The sequence below is a fragment of the Squalius cephalus genome, assembly GCF_949319135.1.
Source record: "Squalius cephalus genome assembly, chromosome: 10".
NCBI lineage: Eukaryota > Metazoa > Chordata > Actinopteri > Cypriniformes > Leuciscidae > Squalius > Squalius cephalus.
The window spans coordinates 11,228,242-11,255,562 of NC_137131.1; the positions used below are offsets into that span (position 1 = coordinate 11,228,242).

General features: G+C 36.5%; 2 protein-coding genes across 3 annotated transcripts; one reads left to right on the forward strand and one right to left on the reverse strand.

The window, feature by feature from the left end:
• Positions 1 to 798: 798 nt before the first annotated feature.
• stat2 (signal transducer and activator of transcription 2) lies at positions 799 to 16,125 on the forward strand. Its single transcript, XM_079883869.1, has 24 exons — positions 799 to 992; positions 1,991 to 2,122; positions 2,279 to 2,426; positions 4,244 to 4,339; positions 4,429 to 4,521; positions 4,600 to 4,678; positions 4,765 to 4,841; positions 5,815 to 5,966; positions 6,051 to 6,209; positions 6,291 to 6,380; positions 7,073 to 7,132; positions 7,257 to 7,277; positions 7,364 to 7,457; positions 7,617 to 7,664; positions 8,440 to 8,523; positions 8,626 to 8,724; positions 8,811 to 8,946; positions 9,056 to 9,108; positions 9,207 to 9,301; positions 9,422 to 9,561; positions 9,667 to 9,855; positions 10,262 to 10,316; positions 11,134 to 11,195; positions 13,917 to 16,125. Exons 2-24 carry the CDS (start codon positions 1,992 to 1,994, stop codon positions 14,291 to 14,293), a joined length of 2,538 nt encoding a protein of 845 aa, XP_079739995.1. The 5' UTR covers positions 799 to 992; position 1,991; the 3' UTR covers positions 14,294 to 16,125.
• Positions 16,126 to 16,805: 680 nt separating this feature from the next.
• On the reverse strand, positions 16,806 to 27,055 carry gpr84 (G protein-coupled receptor 84). Of its 2 annotated transcripts, none has more exons than XM_079883899.1 (2): positions 21,000 to 21,082; positions 16,806 to 19,441 (listed from the first exon to the last, which is right to left on the reverse strand). In XM_079883899.1, the coding sequence occupies exons 1-2, from the start codon at positions 21,020 to 21,022 to the stop codon at positions 18,205 to 18,207; spliced, it is 1,260 nt and encodes a 419-aa protein (XP_079740025.1). In that variant the 5' UTR covers positions 21,023 to 21,082; the 3' UTR covers positions 16,806 to 18,204. The 2 variants fall into 2 exon arrangements, with proteins under 2 accessions (XP_079740025.1, XP_079740026.1); XM_079883900.1 differs by lacking the exon at positions 21,000 to 21,082 and adding an exon at positions 26,994 to 27,055 and having other exon boundaries at positions 17,437 to 19,441.
• Between the last annotated feature and the right edge of the window lie 266 nt (positions 27,056 to 27,321).

Sequence of the window (27,321 nt, forward strand, 5' to 3'; positions counted from 1 at the left end):
CTTTCAAAAAAACTTTTTAAAGGGACATTACAGCGTTGTGGTGGAAATGACGGCTGTGGGACAGCTACATTTTGTATATAAAATCACATTAATAGTTGTCTGACCTTAAATACCTCAATTATGTTTTGATTCTTTTACTGATACTTTATTCAGTCATATATATAAAAAAAAAAAGATAAAAAAATTTTTTACACTTCTTTTTCATTATTGAAGATCAGAAGTCTGGGTGTGGGACAAGCACAAAACAGCAATATTTGCATGTATAATGATGTTTAAAAAGGTGAAAAAATCATCGTAGACTACCAGTAAAAAGTTCCTAAAGTAAATTTTTCATTGTAAATTTAACTATGAAAGTGTGAATTTTTCAAAATTAAATGTTTTTTATAAAATATAATCAAAGGACATGAAAGTGCTCATAGTCTAAGAATTGCCCATATGCATAGTGTAAAATAAATAAATGTAGAATAAACGTATTACATCTATCCCTTGTTGATCACAAAATGCTTTCGTAAAGAGAATGTATGGCTTTTTAAATTTCCGCGGTACATGATCTTCCAGAACATAACTTTCATTTCGTAATTTCTCGGAATGACAGAAGAGAGATCGTGAGTTTCGGTTCTGCTGCTGTTCTATCAACACCCCTCCGTTGTGAAGAATTTCATTGGCGGGTGCTTCAACCAATGGTGGTGGCCAGTGTGCCTGTCCGCGCCAATGAACGAACGCGAGGGTTTCATACGCAACTAAATGGGCGGGACTTCATGATTCAGTGGGTGGGCAAAGGTTCATCGCGTTGGAAGCAGAAATGGACAGCAGAGGGAGGTTAATAGAAAAGCCGTCCGTTTCCTGAGAAGCGGTGGAAGTGTGTTTATTTACTCGCCAGCTGATGTTCAGTCCAGTGCTGTGTTCTTGTCTTTCCTGTATGCCTGCAAAAGGCGCTTTGTAAAACTAATATTTGAGGATCATTTCTTCAAAAGTGTAGACGATTGTTTCAGGTAAGGTATTGATAATCAACTTAGCTGCTAACTTACATGCTAACGTAACTTATTTACAATGAGGTGCTCATTACTTAACGTTAGCAACATAAACATCACTATGCTGTCAGATGTCTAGGCCTAGGCCGCTATTACTGTATATAGTAGCCTTTATCATTATTATGACGAGGTAACTTATCACGTTTTGTCCTCACATGATTAGAAACGCAATTCTTGACTCAGTTTTTCCGCTGTTGTTTGAGGAGGAGTGTGCAGGTGTGGAGAACTTTATTACTTCTGGTCCAGAGTGCATGTAACGTTAATGTTTTTAATGTTTTGGCCCTGTAAACACGTTTACACTCACTAGTTTGTTTAATTTGTCTACTAATTTAATACGTGAAATAGTCCAAATCTATTCCTGTGATGGCAAAGCTGAATATTCAGCAGCCATTAATCAAGTCTTCAGTGTCACATGATCCTTCAGAAATCATTCAAGTGTGCTGACTCTGTACTCAAGAAACATTTCTTCTTATTATTATCAATGTTGATTTCTTTTTAAAGTTCTGTAATTAATTGTTTACTCAAACTTATTTTTTATTTCCATCAAACAAAATACTTTTCGAAGAATCTCTACAGTGTTTTTCATACAAGAACAATTATTACTTGGCAAAAAAAGGTCAGTTTTACAGTGGACCTAAAGTGCTAATGAAATTCACAAAAAAAATCAGATTCACAGCAAATCAGAAAACTCATTTGACTTTAGATTAAAAAAGAAAATTCACATTGATGAGTCTCATCATATTTTACATTAATATCATACACTATTATTTTGTGTTCCAACTTCCAAACTAAGAATTTGGAATTTCCTAACCTTGATTTGTATTTGAAAATAACCACTGTTAATGGTGCTTAAGCTCAAGATCTGACTTCTAAAGATTAGAAAGAGCAGGTCAGTCCCAGTTCTGTTACAAGGCATCATTTAACCTATCAGCAGACATGAAATCTGTTTTATTTTGTAGGATGACACAGTGGGAGCGATTGCAGCAGCTGGATACAGTGTATTCGCAGAGGGCTTTTGACCTGTACAACGGAGATGAGTTCCCAATGGAAGTGAGACATTTCTTGGCATCCTGGATCGAGGCCCAGGACTGGTGAGTGCAAGAAGTAAAATCTGCAGAATGTTTTTTTTTTTATAACTCTCTATTCCAGAATGTATTAATAACCATGGATAAAGAAATGCAAATAAACTGCATCAAGGAGTGTCAACCTGGCATTACAAGTAATGTGTCTGTCTGTGTGTGTTGCAGGGAGCGTGCTTCTCGGGACTCTTCCCAAGCCGCGTTCCTGTTTCAGGTGCTTTTGGAGAATCTGGACAACCAGTTCAGTCGTTTTGCGCAAGAGAAAGATAGTTTCCTTTTGCAGCGTAATTTCAGACGCTACAAACAAAACTTTCAGGTAAGTGTACTTCTGCTGCCAAAAGCATCATTCCTGATGCCCTCCTTGGATTTCTGAAGTCTCCAAAAATACTAAACATGCTAAACAAAAACTATACTGATAGACTTAAGTCCTGTTCACACCAAGAAAAATAACTATAACCTCAACTACTGTACAGTATGTTATCATCCACACCAATTGACGATAACGTGACGCAAGTAAGTGCGCTGTGAGCATAATTGCAGCACACGCTTTAAAGGCACAATATGTACGATTTTTGGATTTAAAATATCCAAAAACCACTAGAACAATGTTATTTTGTTGACTGGTGTACTTCCATTATCCAAAATATTTCCAATAATGTCTAAATCCGGAGAAATCAGCCATTTTAACCAGTGTAACGTCCCGTGATGTCATTGCGTCACCTGTCAATGACGTCGTATCCACATTATCCTTGATTTACGGTCTTCAGTTCTAAGTAATGCCTGCTACAGACTGTGTGATTTCTACAGTCCTATAAGGTCATTACAAATCACACTTCACGACTTGGATCTTATAAACTTGGATACGACATGTATGTAGACTGTACAATGATAAAACCTATTGAATCGTAGGCTACGACACAAGTTGGTATAGAAGAATAAAACGTCATCAGCATGCGCTCGTAGTAAACAAAAAGAGCAAGATGAATCACACTTTGGCAACTGTGGTTTTTATGTGCGCTGAAAAAAGAGGATGAAGCAAGAGAATATGGATGCGGTCAGGAAAAGAGGCCAACTTGGCATGCCAGTTTTGCAAATGAAGCTTGAGGGAAATGGTTTTAAGTTTTAGCACCATGTCACGTCAATAAACTTTTGACACTGTCATAAACAGTCGCAGGTTATCTTTGGTCGCTAAACCTGTGACAAAGGCTGTCTTTGAACCTCTCTCAACTGTACAATGTAGGACCACCGTTTAGGAGCCACGACCACAGAAATCACCACGATTGGTCATCTTTCGTCTGGGACAGCCCAAAATCGTACAATGTGTACCGCCCATAAGTTTCCCTGGCTGTTAATTAGTTTCCACACACCTGTTTCTGTTCACCTTGATTACATTACCATACCATACTGAGCTAACGCACAGAGTAACGTTATAACATGACTTTCAAGTTTCAACACACTTCAATGTATTTTTAGTATGATTGTTTTGACCTAGTAAAACCCCACAATTTTAGTACGTCAAATAAAGTGACCTGTATGAGTAGTAATTCAGCACTTGCAGCTGTTTCATTAGAATGAAATAAAATAATGTGAATTTAAGTGATCAAATGTAACTGTAACTGTTTAACATCCGGCTCCTTCTTGCCTGAACTTGAACTTTGTGTTCAAGTTCAGGCAAGAAGGAGTCGGATGTTAAGCGAAACTTTAAACGTAACTAAACATAAACAACAAAACGAAAAATGCAGCAGCGGCTGACTGCGTCATATAAGCATATTAAAAACAGCAACGTAAAATGCCCCCGGCTCTGGGCCCTGCCCTGCTTCATACCACAGTAGCGTTAATACAATTTTAATACATTAGCTCATCCATGAGCATGATTTCTGCCTGAGTCCCGTCGGATTGCTTTCCATTGGCTGTGGAGGTGAAGACAGCAACTCCCATGATTCCACTCATTCATGGCGTCATCAAACTACTCCTAAATGTTTTTATTGTTCATCAGCTGGAAAAAATTGCTCTTTTTTTAAATTTATATAACTTTATGGTTATAATTATTGTTGTAGTTTTGAGCTATTTGGAAAACTGCTGGGTTAATCAGTGACAGCTGTGGGATCATTGGTCACATTATCTTGTTTGCAGAAGTACCAAGAGGAGCCATATACTCTTGCTGCTATTATCAACTGGTTCCTGGTGAAGGAGAAAGAGATCTTGAATGATGCAGAGCTTGCACAGCAAGTCAGTACCTTAAAGTGTCCATCATCATCATCACTCTTATTATCAGCATCACCATCAGCATATTCTGATTCTCTCTCTCAATGTTTCAGGTGCAGGCGTTGCAGGTACAGTCGGTTACAATGGAGTTGGAAAGCCAGAGACAAATGGAAAAGAGATTAAAAGAACTCAAGACCAAAGTAGAGGTGTGTGTGTGTTTGTGTGTATCTGCTTGTATGTGTGTGTGTTTGTTCAAGAGCATGATTCATTTTTTCTTTTGGCAGGTGATGGAGCACAGCATAAGGTCTTTGGAGGAGCAGCAGGATGAGTTTGATTTTAAGTTTCAAACACACAAAATGGACTGTGAGGCTCCACACTTTTAAACACACTGTCCTTGATTTCATTATCTGTCGTGGTATTAATATGTGTGTATGTATATGTGTGTTTAGCTTGCACAAAGGAAGAGAAGAACAAGCAAATAGAAGGGCTTCAGAAGATGCTCAATGCACTCGATAAGTGCAGAAAGGTGGGCAAATTGTTTTGTGCACGTCTGATCTATTCTATTCTATACTATTTAGGGTTATTATTGTTAAAGGGGTGGTTGAGTATGATTTCACTTTTCTAACTTTAGTTAGTGTGTAATGTTGCTGTTTGAGCATAAACAACATCTGCAAAGTTACAACACTCAAAGTTCAAAGCAAAGGGAGATATTTGCATTTAAAGAAATAGTTTTTTAAGGACTACAACAAACGGCTGGTATGGACTACACGACATTCCTCATGGGTTAGTGACATCACCAACCCTAAAATGTACATAATTTGTACATCTTTGTCTGACTCAGTTTAAACATAAAAGGCAGAACAGTTTCTGTCATTTTAGTGTGTGTCTGCGTGAGGTAATCGGAGCTGCTAACACACGAGCTCTTGAAACCCCGCCCCCTGTGCTTGGAGCAGCAGCTCATTTGCATTTAAAGAACCAGACATAAAACGGTGCGTTTTTGCTAACCCTCAAAAAGTGACAACTTTAACATGCTATATAAAAATATCTGTGGGGTATTTAGAGCTAAAACTTCACACACACATTCTGGGGACAACAGAGACTTATTTTACATCTTGTGAAAGGGGCATTATACCCCTTTAATTAAACTTAATACTAGAAAAACAGTTTTGTTAATTGAATTACATCTGAAATAAAATAAAAATATTACATTAACTAATTGAAAATGAATGGAAACTAACTGAAACAAGGTTAAGTTGATACACTAAAATTACTAACTGGAATTAAATAAACTAAAACTGAAATTAAAAAAAATTACACCTAAATAGTAATTATATATATATATATATATATATATATATATATATATATATATATATATATATATATATATATATATATATATATATATATATATATATATATATATATATAAAAATGACAATAGCATATTAAAAAAAATTATGTTTCTTGACCCAACTTCTCTTGTATCATTGTCTCAGAACTTCCTGTCTGATATCACGGCTACGTTGGATGCTGCTGATGGTCTAAGCTCAGTGCTCATAGACGAGGAACTGGTGGACTGGAAGCGGAGACAACAGAAGTCCTGCATTGGGGCTCCTGATGATACAAGTCTGGAACAATTAGAGAAATGGTAACGGCACAAGAATTTCTCTGATCGATTGTCTGTACAAACACCATTTGGATCTGTTTTTAAGCCATTATTGGCCTTTGACAGGTTCACTCAGATTATAGACTGCATGTTCCAGCTGCAGAAGTTCTTACAGAAGCTTGATGAGCTGCTTGGGAAGATGACCTATGCAAATGACCCCATCCCAGTCCTTAAACCCTCTTTGAAGAGTAAAGTTGACACTCTGCTGACTAACCTGATTAAGAGGTATACTCAAACACATACGCAGCATATATGTTACTCTCTCTTCATGTATGTACGCTTCATTATTTGTTGCTGTGTTGTTAGCTCATTTGTTGTAGAGACTCAGCCATCCATGCCGCAAGGACGAGGCCCCCTGGTGCTGCGCACAAGTGTCCAGTTCTCAGTCAAAGTCAGGTCAGGCTCTGACATTTCTGCAACATTGCACACCACCTGTAAAATAGTGTATACCAGTATTTTTTGTCTTAAATTGCTTGGGACAGGGGTATATCCTTTTAAACATTATGAAATTGAGAATATGCACATTCATTTTAGTGTATTGTCTTGTACATAGGACTTAGTCTTTTACTTAGGAACTAAGTACTTTGTGAGGAACCAAGTACTTTTAAATATTTGTGAAAGTGACCTACTCTCCTGCAAATGTCAGTACTGCTTTTGAATAATTGGATCTTTATTATGCATGCACAGACCTGTTTATGTAACCAAATCTTTGTTCCATTTGTGTACGTGTGCCTGGGGTGAATGTAATGACTCAAATACAAAGGAAATATATATATATTTTTTAAATAGGTTATTAATATACAGTAGTCAACATTTGAAGTGGATCAAAAATGTTAATCAAAGATGTCCCAAGACAAGAATGGGTATTGTTCAAAATTCATGTATAACTTTGATAAAAAGGTTTTGATCCACTTCAAATGTTGACTACTTTATTTATCTTTAAAAAGAATTCACCCATTTAAGCTTTTCCATATATATTTTTATCATATATTTTATTTAAAATATTTAGTTTGGGTTGTTGAGATAGAAATGCAGAAAAAAAATGTTTGCCCTCAGACCTGAAAGGACAGTCATTCTCCTCTCTACAGGTTCCTGTATAAAGTTCCTGAACTCAACCATGTTATGAAGGTGTCTGTTTCTATTGACAAGTAAGATCACTGTCTCTGAGTTTGCTTGTAAGGTTTGTGTGGTTTGATATAGTTTTAAATTAGTCTGTTGGTGGTTAGGACTCTGAATTATTAATCTTATCCCTCTCTCCATCTTTTGTTTCAGCACTGTCTCTCAAATGAAAGGGTGAGTGTTTCCATACACGCATTCTGAACACACACTTCCCTCATCACGCCTCCCACCAGAAATTCATGATTATGTGTTTATCGTAGGTTTCGTAGGTTTAATGTGCTGGGCACTTCGAGTAAAGCCCTTAACATGGCTGAGAGTACGAACGGGGGTATGGTCGCTGATTTCAGACATTTGGTGAGTTGATATTAAGTGACGGCACAACATCATCTGAGATATTTATAACTGGGTAGACAATTTGGTCACGGTATTCCTTTTTTTTTTTAACCAGATTTTAAATATAGAGAGGTAATAAAAAGTTAAAATTGTGTATGTGATTTATTTATTTTTTCACAGACGTTGAAAGATCAGAAAGTTGGTGGTGGAGGAAAAGGAATCAATGATGTGAGTTTAAGGAGATTGTTAATAATATTTGCTAGAAACTACATTGCTGCACGTAGCAAACATAAAACCAGCAGTTAGTAACAGAAACAATTTTTGAGTCAATACTGATTAAGGGTGTTTCCACATCTGTAGATCTTTTGCTTTGTTCCAAAACACGGACCTTAATCGTTACAATATTGCATTTCTCCTAGGTTTGATTTGCTTTCACTTGGTGCATTTCAAAACTAACCCAAAATGTGTTTATGCAAGTCACATGTGCATAAAACTGTTCTTTCATTGGTCAGTGCACCTGTTTATTATCTGGGATTCCGTTCAAAGCGGTCAGCCATCAAGATGGATTGACAAGACTGACTAGCTGTCGTTAAACACACATAAACAAATTTATATAAGGCTTGATTCCCACTCTTTACTGATACAGCTCGATTTGTTGGCACATTGAGTCGGATTGCTTTTTCACCACAAGCAAACTATTTTCATATATGCCTAATGAACTGAACTGAACTGAACTACGGGAGAAAATGTGCCAAGTTCTGAAACAAGCAGTCAAAATGAGCCAGGTGTGAAAGCATACTAGAGTTATTCCTAATAAAACTAATTTGATTACAGTGCTGAAGATAATAATTCCTCAAAATAGTTTATTTCATTATTATTATTATTATTATTATTATTATTATTTACTAGTAGTTAATTAAGACAAGTAGAATTGAGTGACCAACTAATAAGTAGAGTTCTGTTTGTATGTATGTGTATAAATCTTGTTGTGTGTTTCCTGCAGCTATCTCTGAGTGTGACTGAAGAACTACACAATATAAACTTTCACACGCAGTTTGACTATCAAGGCCTGTCTGTCTCTTTGGAGGTGAGATGTCTTTTCCTCATTCAAAGCATTCTCATGGAAGTTTGAACATTCCAGAGCTTTGGCTCTATAATTTTTATAACCATACTTCCTTTTTTCTTTCAGACCTCTTCTCTTCCTGTTGTGGTGATTTCAAACTCCAGTCAGCAGCAGAGCGCCTGGGCGTCTGTTCTATGGTTCAACATGCTCTGTTTAGATCCCAAGGTCAGGAGCAGGAGTTACTCTTGGATAATAATTAGCCTTAATCATCATAAAATAATCTGTTTTTTAATTATTATTTGCATCACTAGAACATCAAGTTTTTTGAAGGCTCTCCTCCGGCCTCCTGGGCACAGTTTGGGGAAATGCTGAGTTGGCAGTTTCTCTCCTCTGGGAAGCGTGGTCTAGACAGTGACCAGTTGGAAACTCTCGCCATCAAGCTCTTTGGTATGCACACATCAACCCCTTTCATGCATTAATAGACCATATTATATAAAGTAATATTAAGGCCATAAAGTAATCTGGTGTTTGTTAATGATGTAATATTTCTTATCAGGTAAACAACAGAGCTATGACCACTGTACGATACCCTGGGCCAAGTTCAGTAAGGTAAGAACAGAAAAACACAGTTATGTAGCTCTTTGTGAAATGCCTGATATTGACACATGAGTGTTTTGCTTACTCATTGTTGTCTGTGTGTGTTTTAGGAGAACCTCCCTGATACAAACTTCACCCTGTGGGTGTGGCTGGATGGAATTCTTAACCTGGTTAAAGGCTACTTGTCAGACTTGTGGAGTGATGGGTATGAATCCTATAGATAGACTGTGAAAATCAAGTTTTCAACACAAAAAAGTGTGTTTTTTTATTTCAACACAAAAAAGTGTGTTTTTTTATTTCAACACAAGTATGTTTGTTTCTGTAGCTCTATAATGGGTTTCGTCAGCAAGGGGAAGGAGAGAGTTTTACTGAAGAAGAAGCAGAACGGCACTTTCCTGTTGCGTTTTAGCGAAAGTATCAAAGATGGTGGAATCACATTCAGCTGGGTGCAGTACTCTAACGATGGTAAAACATGTCATAAAAAGATATACTTCTCTAAGACATTGTTCAATCTCTGAAATCACAAAGCCCAGTGAATGTCAGACTGAATACACACCTTGTTTTTGTCAGGCAATCCGAGTGTGCAAACAGTGAAGCCATTTATCAGTACTGACCTGAAGCAGATTGCTTTACCTGAGATCATCTCCAACTTTCGGATCATGGTAGCAGAAAACGTTCCAGTTAACCCACTGTGTTACCTTTACCCAAACACTCCTAAAGACCAGGCCTTTGGCAAATACTACAGTGAAAAGACTGGAGGTGAATTATTTATTGAGAATGTGGTGCATTTTTTTTTGCAATTCCTCAAGTCTAATTAAGGGAGGCATACTTTTTATGGGCATTTAGTTTGGTGTTTACCTAATGGCAAAGTCTATTTACAACTTTCACTATTAGGGTCACAAAAAAAGTTAATGTTCACTGCAATGTATTTCAACTTAGATTTGAACTGGGAAAGGCTTTTGCTCAATTTATGTTACTGCTAAAAACAGCTGTATACATCCACACAGCCATGTAAAAAATTGTGTTAGATTTCTTTTTCCAAAAGGAATATATATTTCTTCCCAGCTCGCACTTGAGCTAATGTAGAATGTAATAAAAGCTTTGCTTATGCTGTATTTACTTAACCACAAAATAATTTTCTTGATCTTGTGATGTTTTGTTTCAGAGGATAATCCGTACCTGAGGTACCTCAAAACCAAACTGGTTTTTGTCTCTAAAGAGTAAGTCCTGTTTTGATTGTTTATTGGTTTATATTTGTGTGTTGTGTGCATGCAAATAATTTCAAAAGCGTGTGAGGTTGTATGCTATAGGTAATATTTGTGACAGTGCACATGTGCTGTATATAGTGCTGGTGTTTAATGCATTAATCATATTGTATGATGTTATGATGAGGTTTAAGTTCATATTGTGGGCTGGATGATGTAGTGGGGGGGAAAAATACGTTTTTCAGCCTTTCAGTGATATTTACTGATGAGATTTTTTTTTTCTCATTTCAACTGAAAGGATTACTACTAAAAATATTGTCTCATCATATCAACCAAACAGCCACTTTAGCTAAGACTTAATACAAGTAAAATACAGTAAAAAAAAAGACGAATTAGGAGTTGGTCTCGCACACATGCAGACACATGATTTTAACATTCAGAGTCTTGAGGTGGTACTAGATTAGTAAAGGTGAAAATATTTCCCTTGTCCGCATTCGGCTCCGGCTCGCAGACAGTGTGTGTGTGTGAGACGTAATTTTTGTCATCAGCACCGTCCACTGATGTCCGCGAGAGGGAGCAGAACGTGGAAAATAAAGTATATCTGGACCTTGCCATACTTTCTATCTGTGTAGAGGTAATGCAGGTTAACACTGGATGACGTGAGGGTCGCATTGTCGCATAAAACAATACCGTATTATTTGGGGAAAAGTCTACCATACATGTGATGTTATGAAGTTTCTAAGCGAACAGTTATGCTGTAAGATTATGGTACGAGTAGACACTGAGATGGCTGTTCTGCTGGTTTACTGGAGTGCTCTGTGCTTGGTTGCAGTAGGAATGGATGTACAAGCGTCGGAGAGGGGCCAGTGTCTGACCTGTCCCCACAGGACAGAGGTGAGTCCTGCCTCCACTGCCCCTCCGAATCTAATCGGCTCAACCTGCCTCTCACTCACTGGATTTTCACCATATGTGTCTTGGTGGCAAAACGCTTTCTGATAAATAGAATGTGTAATGAAAAGCCTTTATAAATGCTTCTCTTTCATTCAGAGGCTCAATCAAGTCCAAAAACTTGTTAATATTCTCTCTTTCCTACTCTTCCTAACCAAGTGCATTTGATTGGCATTGCACAAAGGGACCTCCTGTGTGTGTGGTGGGCTGTGACTGTGTTTTTTCTGTTTCAATAACACAAATCTAACCATTACAGTATCACTAATGTATGTGAATGGAAGCTTGAGGTTGCATGTGTAAGGAGGGATGCTGTTTTGTCTAAATAAATTAATAGTAAAACACAACTACAATGTTTATATTAGTATGAAAAATGAATATTCATTTTGAGATTTGCTAAAGATTACATTACACGTTTTATTAAATCATTATCATTTTTAAAGATTTAACTTTTTTTTTGGCATGTTGCATGTCACATGTAGGGATGAACCAAGATTGATATGGCCGATAACTGATTAATAGCCGATATTAAAATTCTAAATTGATAGCAAAACATAAAACGACAATAGCCGCGTTTCCATTACCCTTCAAATTGCGCAAATTGAAATTGCGAATTAAAAATACGCTCAATGGAAACACGTCAATTTCGCAAAAACTCCCGTTTATCGCAAAAAAGTTTTTACGCTCTCATGAGGTGGTTTTTCAGGCAATTCGAAAAAGGAATATTTCGCAAAACTGCAATGGAAACAGTTTTTGCGCATTTACAGTCACCTGACTTAGAAGACGCGGTGTGTTTGAGGTCCATGTATAGCTACGCAAATAGGCCTAATAATTATTTTATATTATTTTATTTTAACATTTAATAGGCTATATTTAGAAGACGCTTTTATGCAAAAAAAAAAGAACAAAGCTGAGTGTGGAGCGCGCACTGCATGGCACGGAGGCGCGGTCGCGAACACTTGCATTTTCCTAACAACAGTGGAAACAACTTAAAAATACTCTATCATTTCTGGTCATACAGAAAATAATAGGCCTAATACATTATTCTCAACTACTTTTATTTGTGTAAACTCACAATAACAAAATAAAACGTTGTGCTTTTGTAAAGTAAAAGAAAACAATCAGACGCACTTTCATGATCTCCGTAAGCTGGAGCGCGAGAACTGAAACAAAATATAGGCTAAAGCTTGAAATGTCCACTTTAAAACGAACAAATTCGAATCGAAAGATTTACCTTCTGATTTTGTAATTCGTATGAAAGGTGCATTTCTCTCTAAAAGCGCATCTGCTTAACAGCGGAGATGGAGATGTGATTTTAGCCAAAACAATAGTTTATTAATAATATTAATGGCTCTTCTCATTCAGCACTGCGGGAAAAACATCAGTTCCAGGTTCTAATTTGGCCTTAGAAAACCAGTAAAATCGACATGTTTTCCATATTAATTTGTGACTATTTTAAATGTTTAATAAAGGGGCAAAAAGTCATAAACAAACATCTGAAAATTCTTCGATATTTACTTTTTTGCGCAGCAGCTGGTGTAGCCAGTTCAAATTAAAATTTTGGTGTTCAACTTTGCGTTTTAAAAAGACAACAACCGTTCATTTTTCGTTTTTCAATTACGGGTTAAAAAAGGAAAAACGAATGGACACAACATAGCCTACATGGATCGTTTGGACAGGATACGAGAGTTCTTCATTAAATTCATTAAAAAATAATAATAATTAGACTATAGGAATACTGGATTCTAAATCTCAAAGAAATGCCACAATCAAAACCTCGGAGCAGAAATGAGGGCGAAACACCCAGAAACTCCATGTGTCGTTCGCATTATAAGGGTCTTTCCCTGCCATTAATGCTTGGATAACACGCCACGTCTCCTTCCATTAATAATAATAATAATGTCTTGCGGCGGCTGTGATATTTTATAAACCAACGTCAGTTGCCGTGATTTTTGGAATGACTTATCGCGAGAGAAAAAATGACGTTTTAGTCGCATAACATCGGTTAATGGAAACGCCGTCATTTCGCAATAGTTTTTTATCGATATTTAGATAATAGCGCAAAACATTTGCGCAAATCTGTAATGGAAACGCGGCTAGTGAGTTGTTTTTACATGTTTATATTATAATTTACTGTTTTCACAGTATAAAAATGGATTTTTGAGATTTGCTAAATATTAGGCTACATTTTAACATTGTTATTCATTTTTTTTGCGTTTTTGAAGATGAACTTTGAGCATTAGATGACGGCAAATGTAATCTAAATGTACAAATAGGGGAAATAAGCAATAAAATATCCACTCTTTGATGAATTAAAAAAACGACAACCTTATATTGACTAAAAAACACTTAAAAAAAAAAAAAAAAAAAAATGAATCGCCATGTATAGTTCCATGAAGAACCTTTAACATCCATGGAACCTTTTCATCACTCAAAAAGGTTTATAAGATTATTAAAATGTTCTTCACACTAAGAAAATAAATTCTTTTAATAACTGTTCACTGCAAGCTACTTTGGGGATCCCAAATGTTCTTCTGTGGCATCACTGTGAAAACCTTTATTTTTAAGAGTGAAGTTAAATAGCATCATAATAAGTTGTTATTATTGTAATGCAGTTATTGGGTTTATAACATGTCTCTCTTGCTGTGTCATCTCCTTCATCTTTGAAAGATCCTCCTTCTTTTTCTGAGGCGGGTGATGATGACATCTTGCTCCAATGGTCTGAGAAGTCTCCGATGCTCTCCAGCTCTACCATTGATTCATTTTTGCTTAACAGCATGTTGGACATTGATGGCGAGAGTACTTCTCAAGATTCATTTCCTCAACTTGGTGACCACATTTCTTCATCATGCTCCCAACAAAACATTCTAGAGAGTAGCATGGATATCCTTAAAGAAGCAGTCTCTCCAGACACTGATGTTCAGAACACATTGCAAGAGTTTCTAAACAATCAAAACTTTCTAAATAGCTTAGAGCATTCTACACCAGAGGACATCATCCATGATTTTCAAGACCTTGGCTATCCTAACATGCCGCTGACCCCCTGAATTTGATTCATGAGCCGTGAGGTTAGCCAAAACTAGTCTGTCAAGCCATATAATATTTTCCGTAGTTCTGATTTATGTTGTAAATAAGTATCAAGTAGAGATGCAAAATACTAAGCTTATTACTTCATTTTCTTTACTGATTTCATTATTTCTTCATCCAGTTAATGTGTAAATCTGCATGTCTGCTCATCCATTTATCTGTTACTTGCGTGTCTATTCTCAGAGTAAAGCCTTTGACTAGGCGTAGATGCCCATCCAAGTCCAAAAAAACTTTGGAATGAGATCTGACCCTACCATTCGTTAGCTGCTACTAAATATTTGTCCCTATAAAAATAAGCTGGAAAATTTGTTTTATTGATAATAATTCAAACCACATCAGAGCATATTTGTCTTGAATAGCACATTTGTTTAGAGATCACAGAGTTGAATTTTATGTACAAAAATAATAATAATACATATTTTATATTTGATTCAAGTATTGATCATGCTTTTATGGTCCAAGTAAATGATCACCTTTTATGCAGGTTGGAATGACAGTTTGTATTCTTCTATTCGAATTAACTGGGCCTTACTGGAGGGAGATAATTTGATAGTGAAAGCGATATACTTTATTAATGCGTAAAACGCCTTTAGTAATGTGAATCAGGCAGCATGAGCTAATGTTTTAAAAAGCATCTCATGTCTGTGGTCGGATTTCTCAGTGCGAACAAAGCAGTGAAACCAGTGGAAGTTTTCAAAAGTGTAAAAACACTGGGAAAATGTCTTTGCATTTTAAAAAAAAGAGCACTTTAAAAGATATACAGTGCTTGGATTTACATTTAAAGGCACCAACGTTGATTACTATGATTGTAGTCTTTTAATAGTAAAACAAGTTTATTCTTTGCTGCATTGCACTAAATTCTACCTTAAAATTTATCTTTGTGTAAAAAACATTTAATGTAAGTGATGTCTAATCATTGTTTTTTGATGAACTGGACATGTTTTTTTTACTGTAGGATTCGAGGCACTTTTTTTGTCTTTTATGATCCTTTTCCATTTTGTAAAACCACTATTGAGACTAGAAAAGTACCCGAATGCTTTGCTTTTGCATTTTTCCCTCCCTTATAGTTAATCATTTAAAAAGATATTTTAAATAAAGTCATCTATTACAAAGTTTTGATTAGTCACATACTGTGATTAACTTCTCTCAAAATGGAAAGGATAATATATAGACCCTTACATTTTCTATTATTTTGAAAGTTGAATTAAGTTCAAATGTTCTGTTACCCCAGTTGAATGCATATTCTTTTGAGCGTTATCTTGTTGGATAAAACACTTTATATTGTTTTTAATTTCTTAATAATATCTTTCATCTGAATTACACTGATTGTATGAGTATACGAAGAGTAGTACTGTGTTGTTGATGACAGAAAAATGCAATTGAATGGATTGATTTTTTGTGTGTAAAAAGGTTTACAGATAAAATGTTCTGTATGTGTTCATCCAACTGAATCTGTTTGGTACCGAAGAAGATTAGACAGTCTCTGAAATCATTTAGAGAGAAAAAATGGTCCAAATGAATGTTTCTTTTGCTCTTTTTTTTCACTGAAATGACATACCAAGTCATAGCAATTAAATCGCTTTATCATGCAGTATAATTTAGGTACCCCATGACTACTTCTGTTGTAAATTTTTGACTTTGTTTCAAATGCATGTAACCATGTTTTGTATACACTGTCAATGTCCAAGAAAATAAACCATACTGTAGTTTGTTTTGTATCTGTGTGCCAGACTTTTTATGGGTAAATGTGTTAACGATGGTGCAATGTTCTCCAATAAAACATCTAATGAGAGATATAGGGCTGTCATGATGTCTTTTTTTTTATTGAAAACCATGACACTTTATCTGATCAAGCAAACTGTTTTATAGACTCATAATAGAGTGATGAGATATTGTGTTAACAAGTTGGGCAAAATTAGATCTGTCACATGTTCCACTGTACGCACGCATTTCATATACACTTGCAGACTAGATTTGGAATTGGTGTATTATGACTTTTTAAACATTGAATCCACAAATAATATAATAACAAACTTGTAGGCCAGTCTGAGATGACCCATGAGCATGATACCCAGTATTTTGACCTCCAATTTCTAAATTCAATTTGACCTCAGCTTTGACGTCATATGTGTTATGGGTCTTCATTTGTTACAGTGTTAGGAATTTTTACAGATTAGACAGTCGGGAACACTTGTCTGGACTTGTGAAATTTATGATTTTGTTTATGTGTGTAAGTTCAGCACAAAAAAAAAAGAGGAAGATGACATGAGATAATAATATAAAAACACAATCAAATAAAAATAGATTAAAAATAATAAATAAAAAGAATCTGTAAAAGCAGGAAAAAAAGGTATTTTTTGTTTTACTTTTGGACTTTGTCTCTATTTACAGAACCACACAGGAAAGTGAGGAGAAAAGGAATGGGAACAGGACAGACTTTCCCAGACAGCAACATAGTGTCGGCCCAGATCCGGCCCACATCTGGTACAAATGTGTTCCACACACCGGACACTATGTTGCTGTCTGAGTTTACTTTGGGACTTTGATTAGCCAGCAGCTCATATACAGTCAAACCAAAATTTATTCAGACACCTTCAACATTTCTTACATTATCACAGTTTAATCGCTATAGTTTAGAAAACGGTTATCAAATCACTGGTTTTGGTCATCCTTCTGTTTCACAAAAGAATTAGGTTGAATAGCTGTCAGCTGTTAAATTTAAGTTCACAGTTAGATATACCAATTTAGGTCAACCAATTACAAAGAAATGCTTAATTTTGTTCAGTCTGTGGTGTAAAAAGTTCGCATTAGCAATTTAAGAAAAAACACTTAAAACACGGTCAGGCCAAAGTGTCTGAGAAATTTTTGGTCCCAAATTTTTATCATTTTTACTGGTAGCCCACTCTATGAAGAATTTTTGGGTATAATATGTCAGAGTTTACTTTATTTTGCTATCCTCACTTACATAAATGAGCTATAGTGTCCTGCACCCACTAGTAAAAAAATATTAAAAATTATATCTGGTGTCTGAATCATTTTTGGTTTGACTATGACACAAGCAAGAGTGTATACGTTCTCTGCCACATAAAGCATTTTTGCTGACTTTACATTTTAATTTACTTTATTTCATAATAAATAAATCATAATACACAAGTTATCTTTTTTGTTTTAATTGTAGAACACTGACATGATGTGCAACACATATTAAAAAATTCAACCTCTTATTATGTTAGAGGTCCAGCTTACACAGTATATATCAAAACAGAAACACCACAGGAAGCAAAAGAGGACAAGAAACTCTTGTGGTTTCATATATGAGGTAATAAATGAAGCAGACAGTCATGTCTGTTCTTGTTTCCTCCATCACCCCACTTTAAATGTCCATGTTCATTTTTGCGTGAGGTAACAAATGTTCTTTATGTTAAAATGAATCATGTGGTTGTGCCACACATAATTATTACTCTGCCTATGTGCAATCAGTAAAAAAGAGGAAATGAATAAGAGAAATTTCGTGCTTTTGCAGTGAAAAGCCACATGACGCGTTTTCTTTCCAATCTTTGATAGAGCTGGAAAATACCAATGCTTAAAAAAAGAAATGCTTACGGACCATTACTAGCTAAAATGTAAAGTGCAAGCTATCTGACAACATAAAAAGTGAATGGAAAATAAAACGGAATATAACTAGGCTACATGAAAATACACAGCTGTTGGAACTGAACAAAGAGAAACTGTGATGTTCTCCTCAGAAATATTCTCTCCATATTTCATTATGCATAATACGTGAAATCACTGAACATATATAGAGCAATATCACGTAATAGCAGTAGCTTTCAGCGATATTCAGATTTAAATTAATTCATTATCGCTTATCTTATAATGTGTACCAACGGTTTCTCCATATCCAGGTTAGTGGATGTAAAGCTTTGCCTAGCAGGTCTTTGTAAGCCTGGTTAAACTGCCGGTTCATGGCTGCATACAACAACGGGTTAATGCAACTATTTAACCAAGTGAGGTTTGCACAAAACATATGAACAACCTGTGGTGCGCGATTTGCCTTATCGGCAACATTTAGCAGCAGAAATGGTGCAAAGCAGCCAACAAAACACAAAAAGACTGTGAAACACATCCGAGTCACGCGTTTAAATTCATTGTCCTCTCCTGAGTTGGCAGCTGGAGTGATCTGGATTGCTACCGGAGCTGGTTTAGAAGATGTTTCTACCCCATTTGAGGAACTCTGAATTGTACTTATGGAGTTGTTTGACTCTTGTGTGGTTGTGTGGCCTTCTTGCGCTCTGTTCTTATGCTGCTCTGCTCCCGCCCCTTCGTTGCTGATCTCACAGCTTTGAGTTGTTTGAGTTGATGAGGCTCCGGCACTGATCCCGCTGTCATCCGTCGTCCCTTCGGCTTCAGCCCTCTTGCGTTTTGATGAGCGGCGACTGGGCCTGTACTTCAGGAAAGCCTTGGCGGCTACGCTCACCTTGCGGTAGATCAGAAAGTAGAAAAGACCCACACAACCAAGGCCCAGGAAGAAGTACATGAAAAGCAGCACGGTGGTGTAGGGCCTGCCCTTAGTGCGGTGAAAACTGCAGGTGCACACTTGCGGAGCGAACACGTAGACGGGCCAAAGTGGGGCGAAACTGACCAGACCCAGTACCCAGGAGGAAATGACGAGCACCGCCACTCCACGGTGGGACAGGAGCAGACGGGCACAGCGAGTAGTGCGATGCGCAACAACCAGGTAACGGCTCATTGCGATGAGGCATAATGTTATAATGGACACGCTGTTGGACAGGAACAGTAGGAGTCCAAACATCTGGCACCATGTGGCTCCGCCCCTCCAGTGCAGGTGCAGATACGAGTCAACACTGACAGGTTGGAGCATGGTGCAGTATAGGAGGTCAGCGAAGGCAAGATTTACTATGAGAACATTGAAACGTGTCCTCAGGTTGACATCAGTAGCAAAGGCGAGCACCGTCAGAATATTCCCTATGGTTCCTACAATGGTCACAGCCGATCCCAAGAGGACGCCAAAATAACGGTAGCCCTCTACAGAGGGCGACGCACAAGAAAAGGAGTCATTTCTCAGATAATCGGTGTCGTTCCACATCCTAAAAAGAAACGAAACGTTAAGCTCATCAAATATCAATGTAACAGCCACGTGGCCTCAAAGCACACTTCTGTAGCACAAACAACCTGGCTATACATAAGTGTTTTATTGACTACATTTCACTTTAAGGGCTGCTGGTTTCATTATTCTTCTGGATGCCGCAATTAAAGGTCACTATATACCACACCCTGTTGCCTTTAAGACCTCTGAAATCTCAAAGTACACTGCTCACTTCAAAACTGCCACAATTCAACATTTGAGCTAAATGGACAACAAATGTGGAGATTTTTGCCCCGAAATCACATTTTTTCACACAAAAAGACATTCCACTGTAAGTTAAATTAATTAGGCTAGATATTACATGTAATTTGGTAGCAAAACAAATTGATAAAGTGTCATTTTATTGGTGCAAAGATGAGTAGGCTATGTGTATTTTGTACAACATTTTCAACTGCTTTGTATCACTTAATTGGAAGCACCACAATTTTAAATTGTGTCTTCTGTTACATGGGACTACTGACCAGACATTTAGAAGTTTATTTTAAAATGCAAAGTATTGAAAATCAAAATAAAGCTCTGTAAAGATGCATATCTGTTAAAGGGATAAATCTATGGAATAATTGTGATAAGAAATTAAAATTGTGTACTTCACTCTGTAAATTCAAGAAAATATTTAAAAACAAGGTCATAATTATATAACTCAATTTGAATAATTTGTGTCTGTCATATGTGAACTACTGTTATAATATCTAATATACACCTTTGTAATCATTCATGTAAATTTTGGAAATTGTCTTATGCAACTGTTTGTTTATTTTGTATGAATCAAATCCAGAGAGGAAAGTGATGCTCATTAAATAATTATGTATAAAGGGTAGGCATAATAAGCATATGCTACACCTTTTTCGATTATTAGCCTATGTATATTTTTTTTACTATGGGACATTATCTGTGAGGGCCGACATTTATTTTTTTTATTTTTTTTTATTGTTGAAAATTGCAATTGTGGGTATTTGGAAAGGCCCATAGTCAATAGGTGTGTTCGATTTAAAGCGCCGCTTCAAGTTAAACAAGGCTGACGATTACCCACTCTCGTCCGGATCACAGAATTATTCAGAACAACATCGCTCTTTATTTCTTAGTAAGTTGTACAGTTATTTATCCTTTAGTTATCTCTCATTAGATGAGAGTAAATTATTTTGGTGTGCTTAACTCATAAGAAATTATAGGAATGGGCAGATTCACCCAACATTTTAATTAAGATATTTTGATGAACCAAACAGAACACAAACATTTCCACAGAAGAAAGTAAGTCATACAGGATTGAAACAACTTGAGGAACTAAATGGCGACAGGTTTTACATTTTTAGGTGAACTATCTCTGTCTGTGTCAGCACATTTGCAAATATAGCCTATAAGCTAAGCATATATAAATTACATGTAGAAATATTAGACATCCATTTTAAAAAAACATACACACAATTAAAAGATTCATTAGTAAAAAAATAAATAAAATAAAAAAAGTAAAAAAAGGTTATTTTAGGCTGTCAGTGGCTTACCTTGCTACAGCTGTGGCTTCCATCCTCTATTCTCTGGTTCTTTTTTGCCTCCTTCCTGATTTTATAGCTATCCCTACTTTGTTCCCCTTTTCATTTAGCACTGTTTGTCTCTACGTACAAATGTCTTTTTTTCCTCTGTTTTTTTAAAAGTAGACCCTCAAGGCACGCCTCCACCGCCTCAAAGCTGTACTGATGTTTTAACACAACACTGCATGTGTGCGTGTGTTTGAGATGTGAGCCAACTCAACCCTGTTTCACAATCCTGGAAGAAATTTACACAGTAATGGTATTTTGCCAATAGATATGAAGCAACAAAGAAAAGGAAAGTTGGTAAAAAATTTTTTTGCAATCTTTGCAAAATAAGCAAACTTTCTACTTTGATGATTCAGTGTTCACTGGTCTCTTCTGTATGTTCCTCTTTTACGTAATAAGTCATTAAGGTTGAAACTGTTCAAACAATTCTAACAACCACCATCTTCGCTGAAACATAATTGTCAATTTGGTTTTTAAATTAAGGTTTATGATACCAGCACAATATGACAGAGAACAAAGTGTTTACACAATACACACCAAAATATACTTATACAAGCAGTTTGGCTGATAAATGGTGCATACTGAATTGACTGCCAGTTTATTTGCTTGTAAAGTTTCTTACATGTCCATAAATGAAGCAAATCAGACTGATATAATTAACTTGGAATACATTTCAATTTCAGCTTTGCAGAAATTAAATCTCTTAATCATGATGGCACAGCTGTATTTGCTCAAGATAAGCATGCTTTACAACTAAACCACCCAAACACCCCAAAACATTAATGCATTTAGCAGATGCTATTATCCAAAGCGACTTACAACGTTTTGAGAAACAAAAGCAATTCGTCATAGAGCCAACAATATTTGTGCAATGCCAGGTTCAGAAAGCAAGCTAGACAGACAGACAGATACACTTTAGCACGATTTTTATGCTCTTGGAATACTAAATATTTATGACACTTTAAGATTTTTATTTTCTTGCATATTTACTGTAAAAATTATATGATCAATAAGTTATGACTACATGTTTTTAGATTGCTTTAGCTTATCAAAATAAGTTAAAGGTACAATATGTAACTTTTTTGCTTTAAAAATAGCTTTAATAGCAAAAATCACTATATCTATGTTATAGAGATGCACCGATTGATCGGCTGGTGACCGGAATTGGCCGATTTTCACGTGATCGGCCATGACCGGCGACCGGCCGGTCAGTCTGACATATGCCGATTTTATGCCGGTCAAATGCACTCGGGCGCCGCATGATTAACCTTTTGAGCGGTACGGTCTCATATATGGTATTTTTATGTGCTCCTGCCCTGAGTAATGTTACGGTGCCACATTTAGGATGTTCAGTGACGTCGCATAACTGCCAGATTCAAACTGTGCTCTCGCGCGTTGGTTGGCGCTGAGCCAGAGTCGGCCGCGTTCAGCGCTGTCATATATCACAACTAAGCAGTGTTTTCAACCTCATAATGTTTATTTTAGGTTTCAGATATTTAAATACACATAAGCACGAGTAAAACAATACATTTGGAGTTTGTAAAATACACACTGATGTCTGTGGAAGCAGCAATAACAATCTATTCAAATATAATTTGCCGACATGTGTTAACGTTATTCATATCAGACAAACATAGTGAAAGTAACTTAACTATAAAGTTTACTCTATTCTTCTCAGTTCACCGGCCACTTTCTTGCATTTATTTCGGGAGAAACTGATGAATTCACGTGCTGTAAATCCGACTGACAGGACAACATTGCGGCGCCCATCTCATGTTATAGATCAAGATTATTTATAAAGGTTTTTAAACGACCAAACACACTCACTTACACGTATTTGAGAATCGGAATAACAGATAGGCTGATTGATGACATGGTAAGCAAGTTTGTGAATATTTTGAATAAAAAAGGAAAAGCGGAATAAAAGCGACACATCTGTCATCATACAGTATTATTGTGGCTGCGGTGTATCGCGTGACGCGTCGCTATGGAAACATTAAAGGGAACGTTCGCCTCGAATGAAAAAACTGGGGGCCGGTGGGGGTGTCAGTTAGAATATTTTAAACTTACGCGTGAAAGGGTTAAAGAAAAGATCGAAAATAAATATTTGTGTGTGCTGTAAAGTGGTTAGAATTTTTTTTAATCGGAATCGGCTAAAATCGGTATCGGCAGGTCAAAATCAATGAAAAATCGGAAATCGGAATCGGCCTAGAAAATTGTAATCGGTGCATCTCTACTATGTTATATATATATTTTTTTTTGTGTACTTACATTATCCCGACTGTTTCCAACAACTTTCAAACCAGGAGAAATTTGTAATTTAATTCGAAGACACGTCACGTTTCTTTATTTCCGTTTTGTCATCATATCCGCGTTCTCCCAGGTTTCCGGTCGTACTGCCATAGCAACCAGAGCCCTCTGATAGTAACCAAGGTGACAGACGACAACTGTGTAGTTCGAAATGTCTATCTGCACGCTGTTGTTGTTTCGTTCAAACATTATGGACCATGGCAAGCAGACTTTGGATAAAAATGAGAATCAATATCAGCGCGGTGTTTTCGAGATGCCTAGAGCTCCACGTCCGAGACTTCGACCGCTCCTACATGTACTTTATTAAATAGGTGAGTACATTTACATAAAACTAGTCAATGTTATATAGTTCAACAATGATAAAATGTTAGAATATGATCTGTATGTTATTCTAATGTTGATCTAGCTTACTGCTAGTCTCATACAGACAAACTAACACAGATAACATACATTTCAACACATTCAAATGCAGTTTAGTGTGATAGTGTAATATTAGACCAAGTGAAACAGCGCTGCGTTACCTCACAAGTTTAATTCGTCTAATAAACTGACCTGTGAGTTGTAATTCTGCACTTGCTTGTAGTTCGGTAGAATGAAATGTCCAGATTCCTTTTATATATCCGCGGGACTCGCGTAGCGTGTGGAGCTGATAGCTGTCTCTTAGCAATCCTGAACTGCTTCATATCACAGTCATGATAAAAGCATCAATGTATTCAGTCATCCATAAACATTATTAGATCGGTCGGCTTGACGTTGACGACAAGATCCATAATTCTTAGCAAATGTTGCGTCATCAAACTACGCCTTTGTTATTGTAAGAGGTTAGCGACCCCTAGCGGCGAAAAAAAATACATATACTGTACGTTTAAGCAATTTTCAACCTTTTTTTTTTAATAAGTTATACAAGACAATTTTTTAAAGTCAGTTTAATGTAATTTAAGTTGTTCATTAGTGCACTTTGACTGATCCTCATCCATCTTTCCACTCAGACAAAACAGACTGACATGATAACAGGTATTTACACAATAGTTTCATCCGCTGACATTAGACCTCTGAAGCTGCCATGTGCACATCTTTAAGAATGTGCTATATGAATGTGAACGTCCTATAACCTCTAGATGCCAAATATATAAGTGGACGTAACAGTGGTGTTGTCTTGATTACTATGGTTGATTTGAGTGGATGAACGGGGAAGAGAGGAAGAGGACTAGTTTCCATTTCCAACTTTTTAATTTTAAGTCAGTGAATCCCAATATAGAGTAAGAAAAATGTGTTAATTAAATGTGTTAATAAATTAAATTAAAGCTACACTGTGTAACTTTTTTAGTTGATTCTTAGCAAAAAACACTTAGTTCTTTCAAAAATATATGTGCTCATTAATGTATATTTACTTCTTTCAAGTAATAAAGTATTCTCTTAAGTTTATAATCTGCCATTGAAAGTACATACGGGTGAGGGGTTCGAATGCCGGTCGCCATGTTGCCCCTCCATCTTGAAACTACATTAGCCAAAGAGGGACATACCTGTAAATTCAAGCTTCGCCTTTTGCGTTTTTCACTCAGTGACACCGTGACGAATGCGAGGGGGAGATTACTCGCGAGCTCGCGAGTGCCGGCAGATTTGAAAGATAGTGTGTGTGTGTGTGTGTGTGTGCGTGTGTGCGTGCGTGCGTACTCACACTTGAAAGAGAGAATTAAAACGTCAACGCGACAGACAAATCAGCAAGACCATAGTCAATATTGGAGTGACTTTTCCAAGATGGAAAGAGCTCATGAGGAGAAAAGATTTTAAAACGGATGCCGAGGTTGCCTGCTTTCTTCTCGACAGGTAATTCAGCCTATTGTAATTCATTAAATTCGAAGTTTTATAGTTGCTTGTCTAACCATAGCACGGTTGTGCATAACGCCAGAACGACCTCTAGTATAACTTCATCCTCGCGTCAATGGTGAAAAAGTATTGTTTACCTGTAACATAAATCTGTGCTGCGACGGATCACAGGTGATGAATAGTTTTAAAGGCGCAATTTTTTAAGCTATATAAAAAAAAGGACAAGGTAAATTTTAGTTATTTTTAATTGCTTTTACTTTGTACACATTGTAACGTTAGCCTAATCTGATTATGCTGGGATAGCCGATTCCAAGGGTGACGTTTACCTCCTGACATCTGTCCTGTAGTTTTATTCATTTTAGAGGTATTGTTTATTATTGTCATGGACGAAGTCGATAACTGGAAGCCATGTTAATCTTGGAATAATACGGCCACCGTAGGAGTTAAAACGCCCTCGGAATTGAGAGGAACAGAAACTAATATTCACTGGGTAGTCATATACAATTTCACCGCTAGATGGGGGTAAAAATCACACAGTGTAGCTTTAACTATATGGCCTTTTGTAGTATAAATGGTGTGATTAGAGTATTCACACTAAAAAATCCAACAAGAAAGTGCACTTTAAATACTCAGATAATTAACTTTTTAATTAATTTAACTCCTCCCAAAAAAAAAAGTGTGGAATGTTGGACACTTCATGCACTCAATGGTAGCAGCTTTAGTAATGTAGAAGAAGGAGAAGAGCTATCAGACACTGATGCTGGATGAAAAAGTAACCTTATAAAACCTAGAGTACCTACATAGTGCATTGTGCATAGTGTGTCATTTGGGACACAACTAAAGTCAAGTAATATCAAGGATATTGTACAGCTATAGAAATTATTTCAGCTTGTAATTACGACTTGAACACATTTGTGAATGATGTTTTGTGAGTTGTGCCATAAGCAGTTTTGTGCAAAAAAAAGATGATCATTTTAACTCTTGAAAAGCCTGACATGTGGCTGACATGGCCATGACATGATAAAGGGTTTTAATAATTCACTGGTAAACAAAGTCATACTAAATATAAAGTATGACTATATAAAGTATGCAATATTTCAAACTAATTTCTTATATACAGTACGTCATTCATGGGGACTGCAAAACCATTCTTTGGATGTCCCAATCCTGTTCCTGGAGATCTACCTTCCTGCAAAGTTCAGCACCAAACCTGATCAAACACACCTGAACCAGCTAATTAAGATTTTCAGGAGCACTTGATAATTACAGACAGGTGTGTTGTCAAAAGTCCTACTGCATAAGACTGTTGTTGCGTCCCAATTCGCCTACTTTAACCACACTGTAAAAGTAGGCTATGTACTATTTTTGTGAAGAAAGAATACATACTTTTGTGTGTGTAGCAAAAGAGTAGGCAAGCTTTGGGACATAGCCTACTACGTCATCTTAACGGACAGATTTGTCGCGTGCATCCAATTATAAAATTTGACATGATTTTAAAAGTGACCTATAACATCGACTATGCAATACACTTTAATGTATTTAGTCCTAATAAAATTATTAAGCCTATTTGGAGAGAGAGATGTTTATAATGTGACAATATGTCAATCATCGTGTGATAACGAATATGACTAGGTCTAGACTACTTGTTCTGAGCAGGTGTTGTCAGTGAACAGGCTGTAGAATTGTTGGCTAATTTACAGACACTCATGAAAAACTGATGCCTATTATCTGTGAAACATTCTCTAACAGCAGTCAAGTTGTCACTGTTTGTGTCAAACAAGTTGTGAATTTGTTGTAACATTAAAACAGGAGATCATGACTTACTCTGTGATCAAAGTGATGCTCGGAGTAGTTTCCTCTGTGGGTGAACGAAACTTTTTGAAGACGTTGTAACAGAATCGCGTGAACAATTCCAGGATATGCTTTTTTTTCATTCGTTGTTGCGTTAAATCTTACCCAGATACAATAGTGCTATTTTCTGATTGGCTATTGTGTAGCCCCTTTCTTTTTTTTGATTGGCTGATAAGTGGTAGGCTCGAATTCCAGGGGAGAAGCGCTTGATTGATTTCTGCCGGATCCATAGTGTGAGAGCGATACATTTTGGGCGCTGCAGCATATTAAATATATCATAAATAGTTTACCGCGTGAGAAA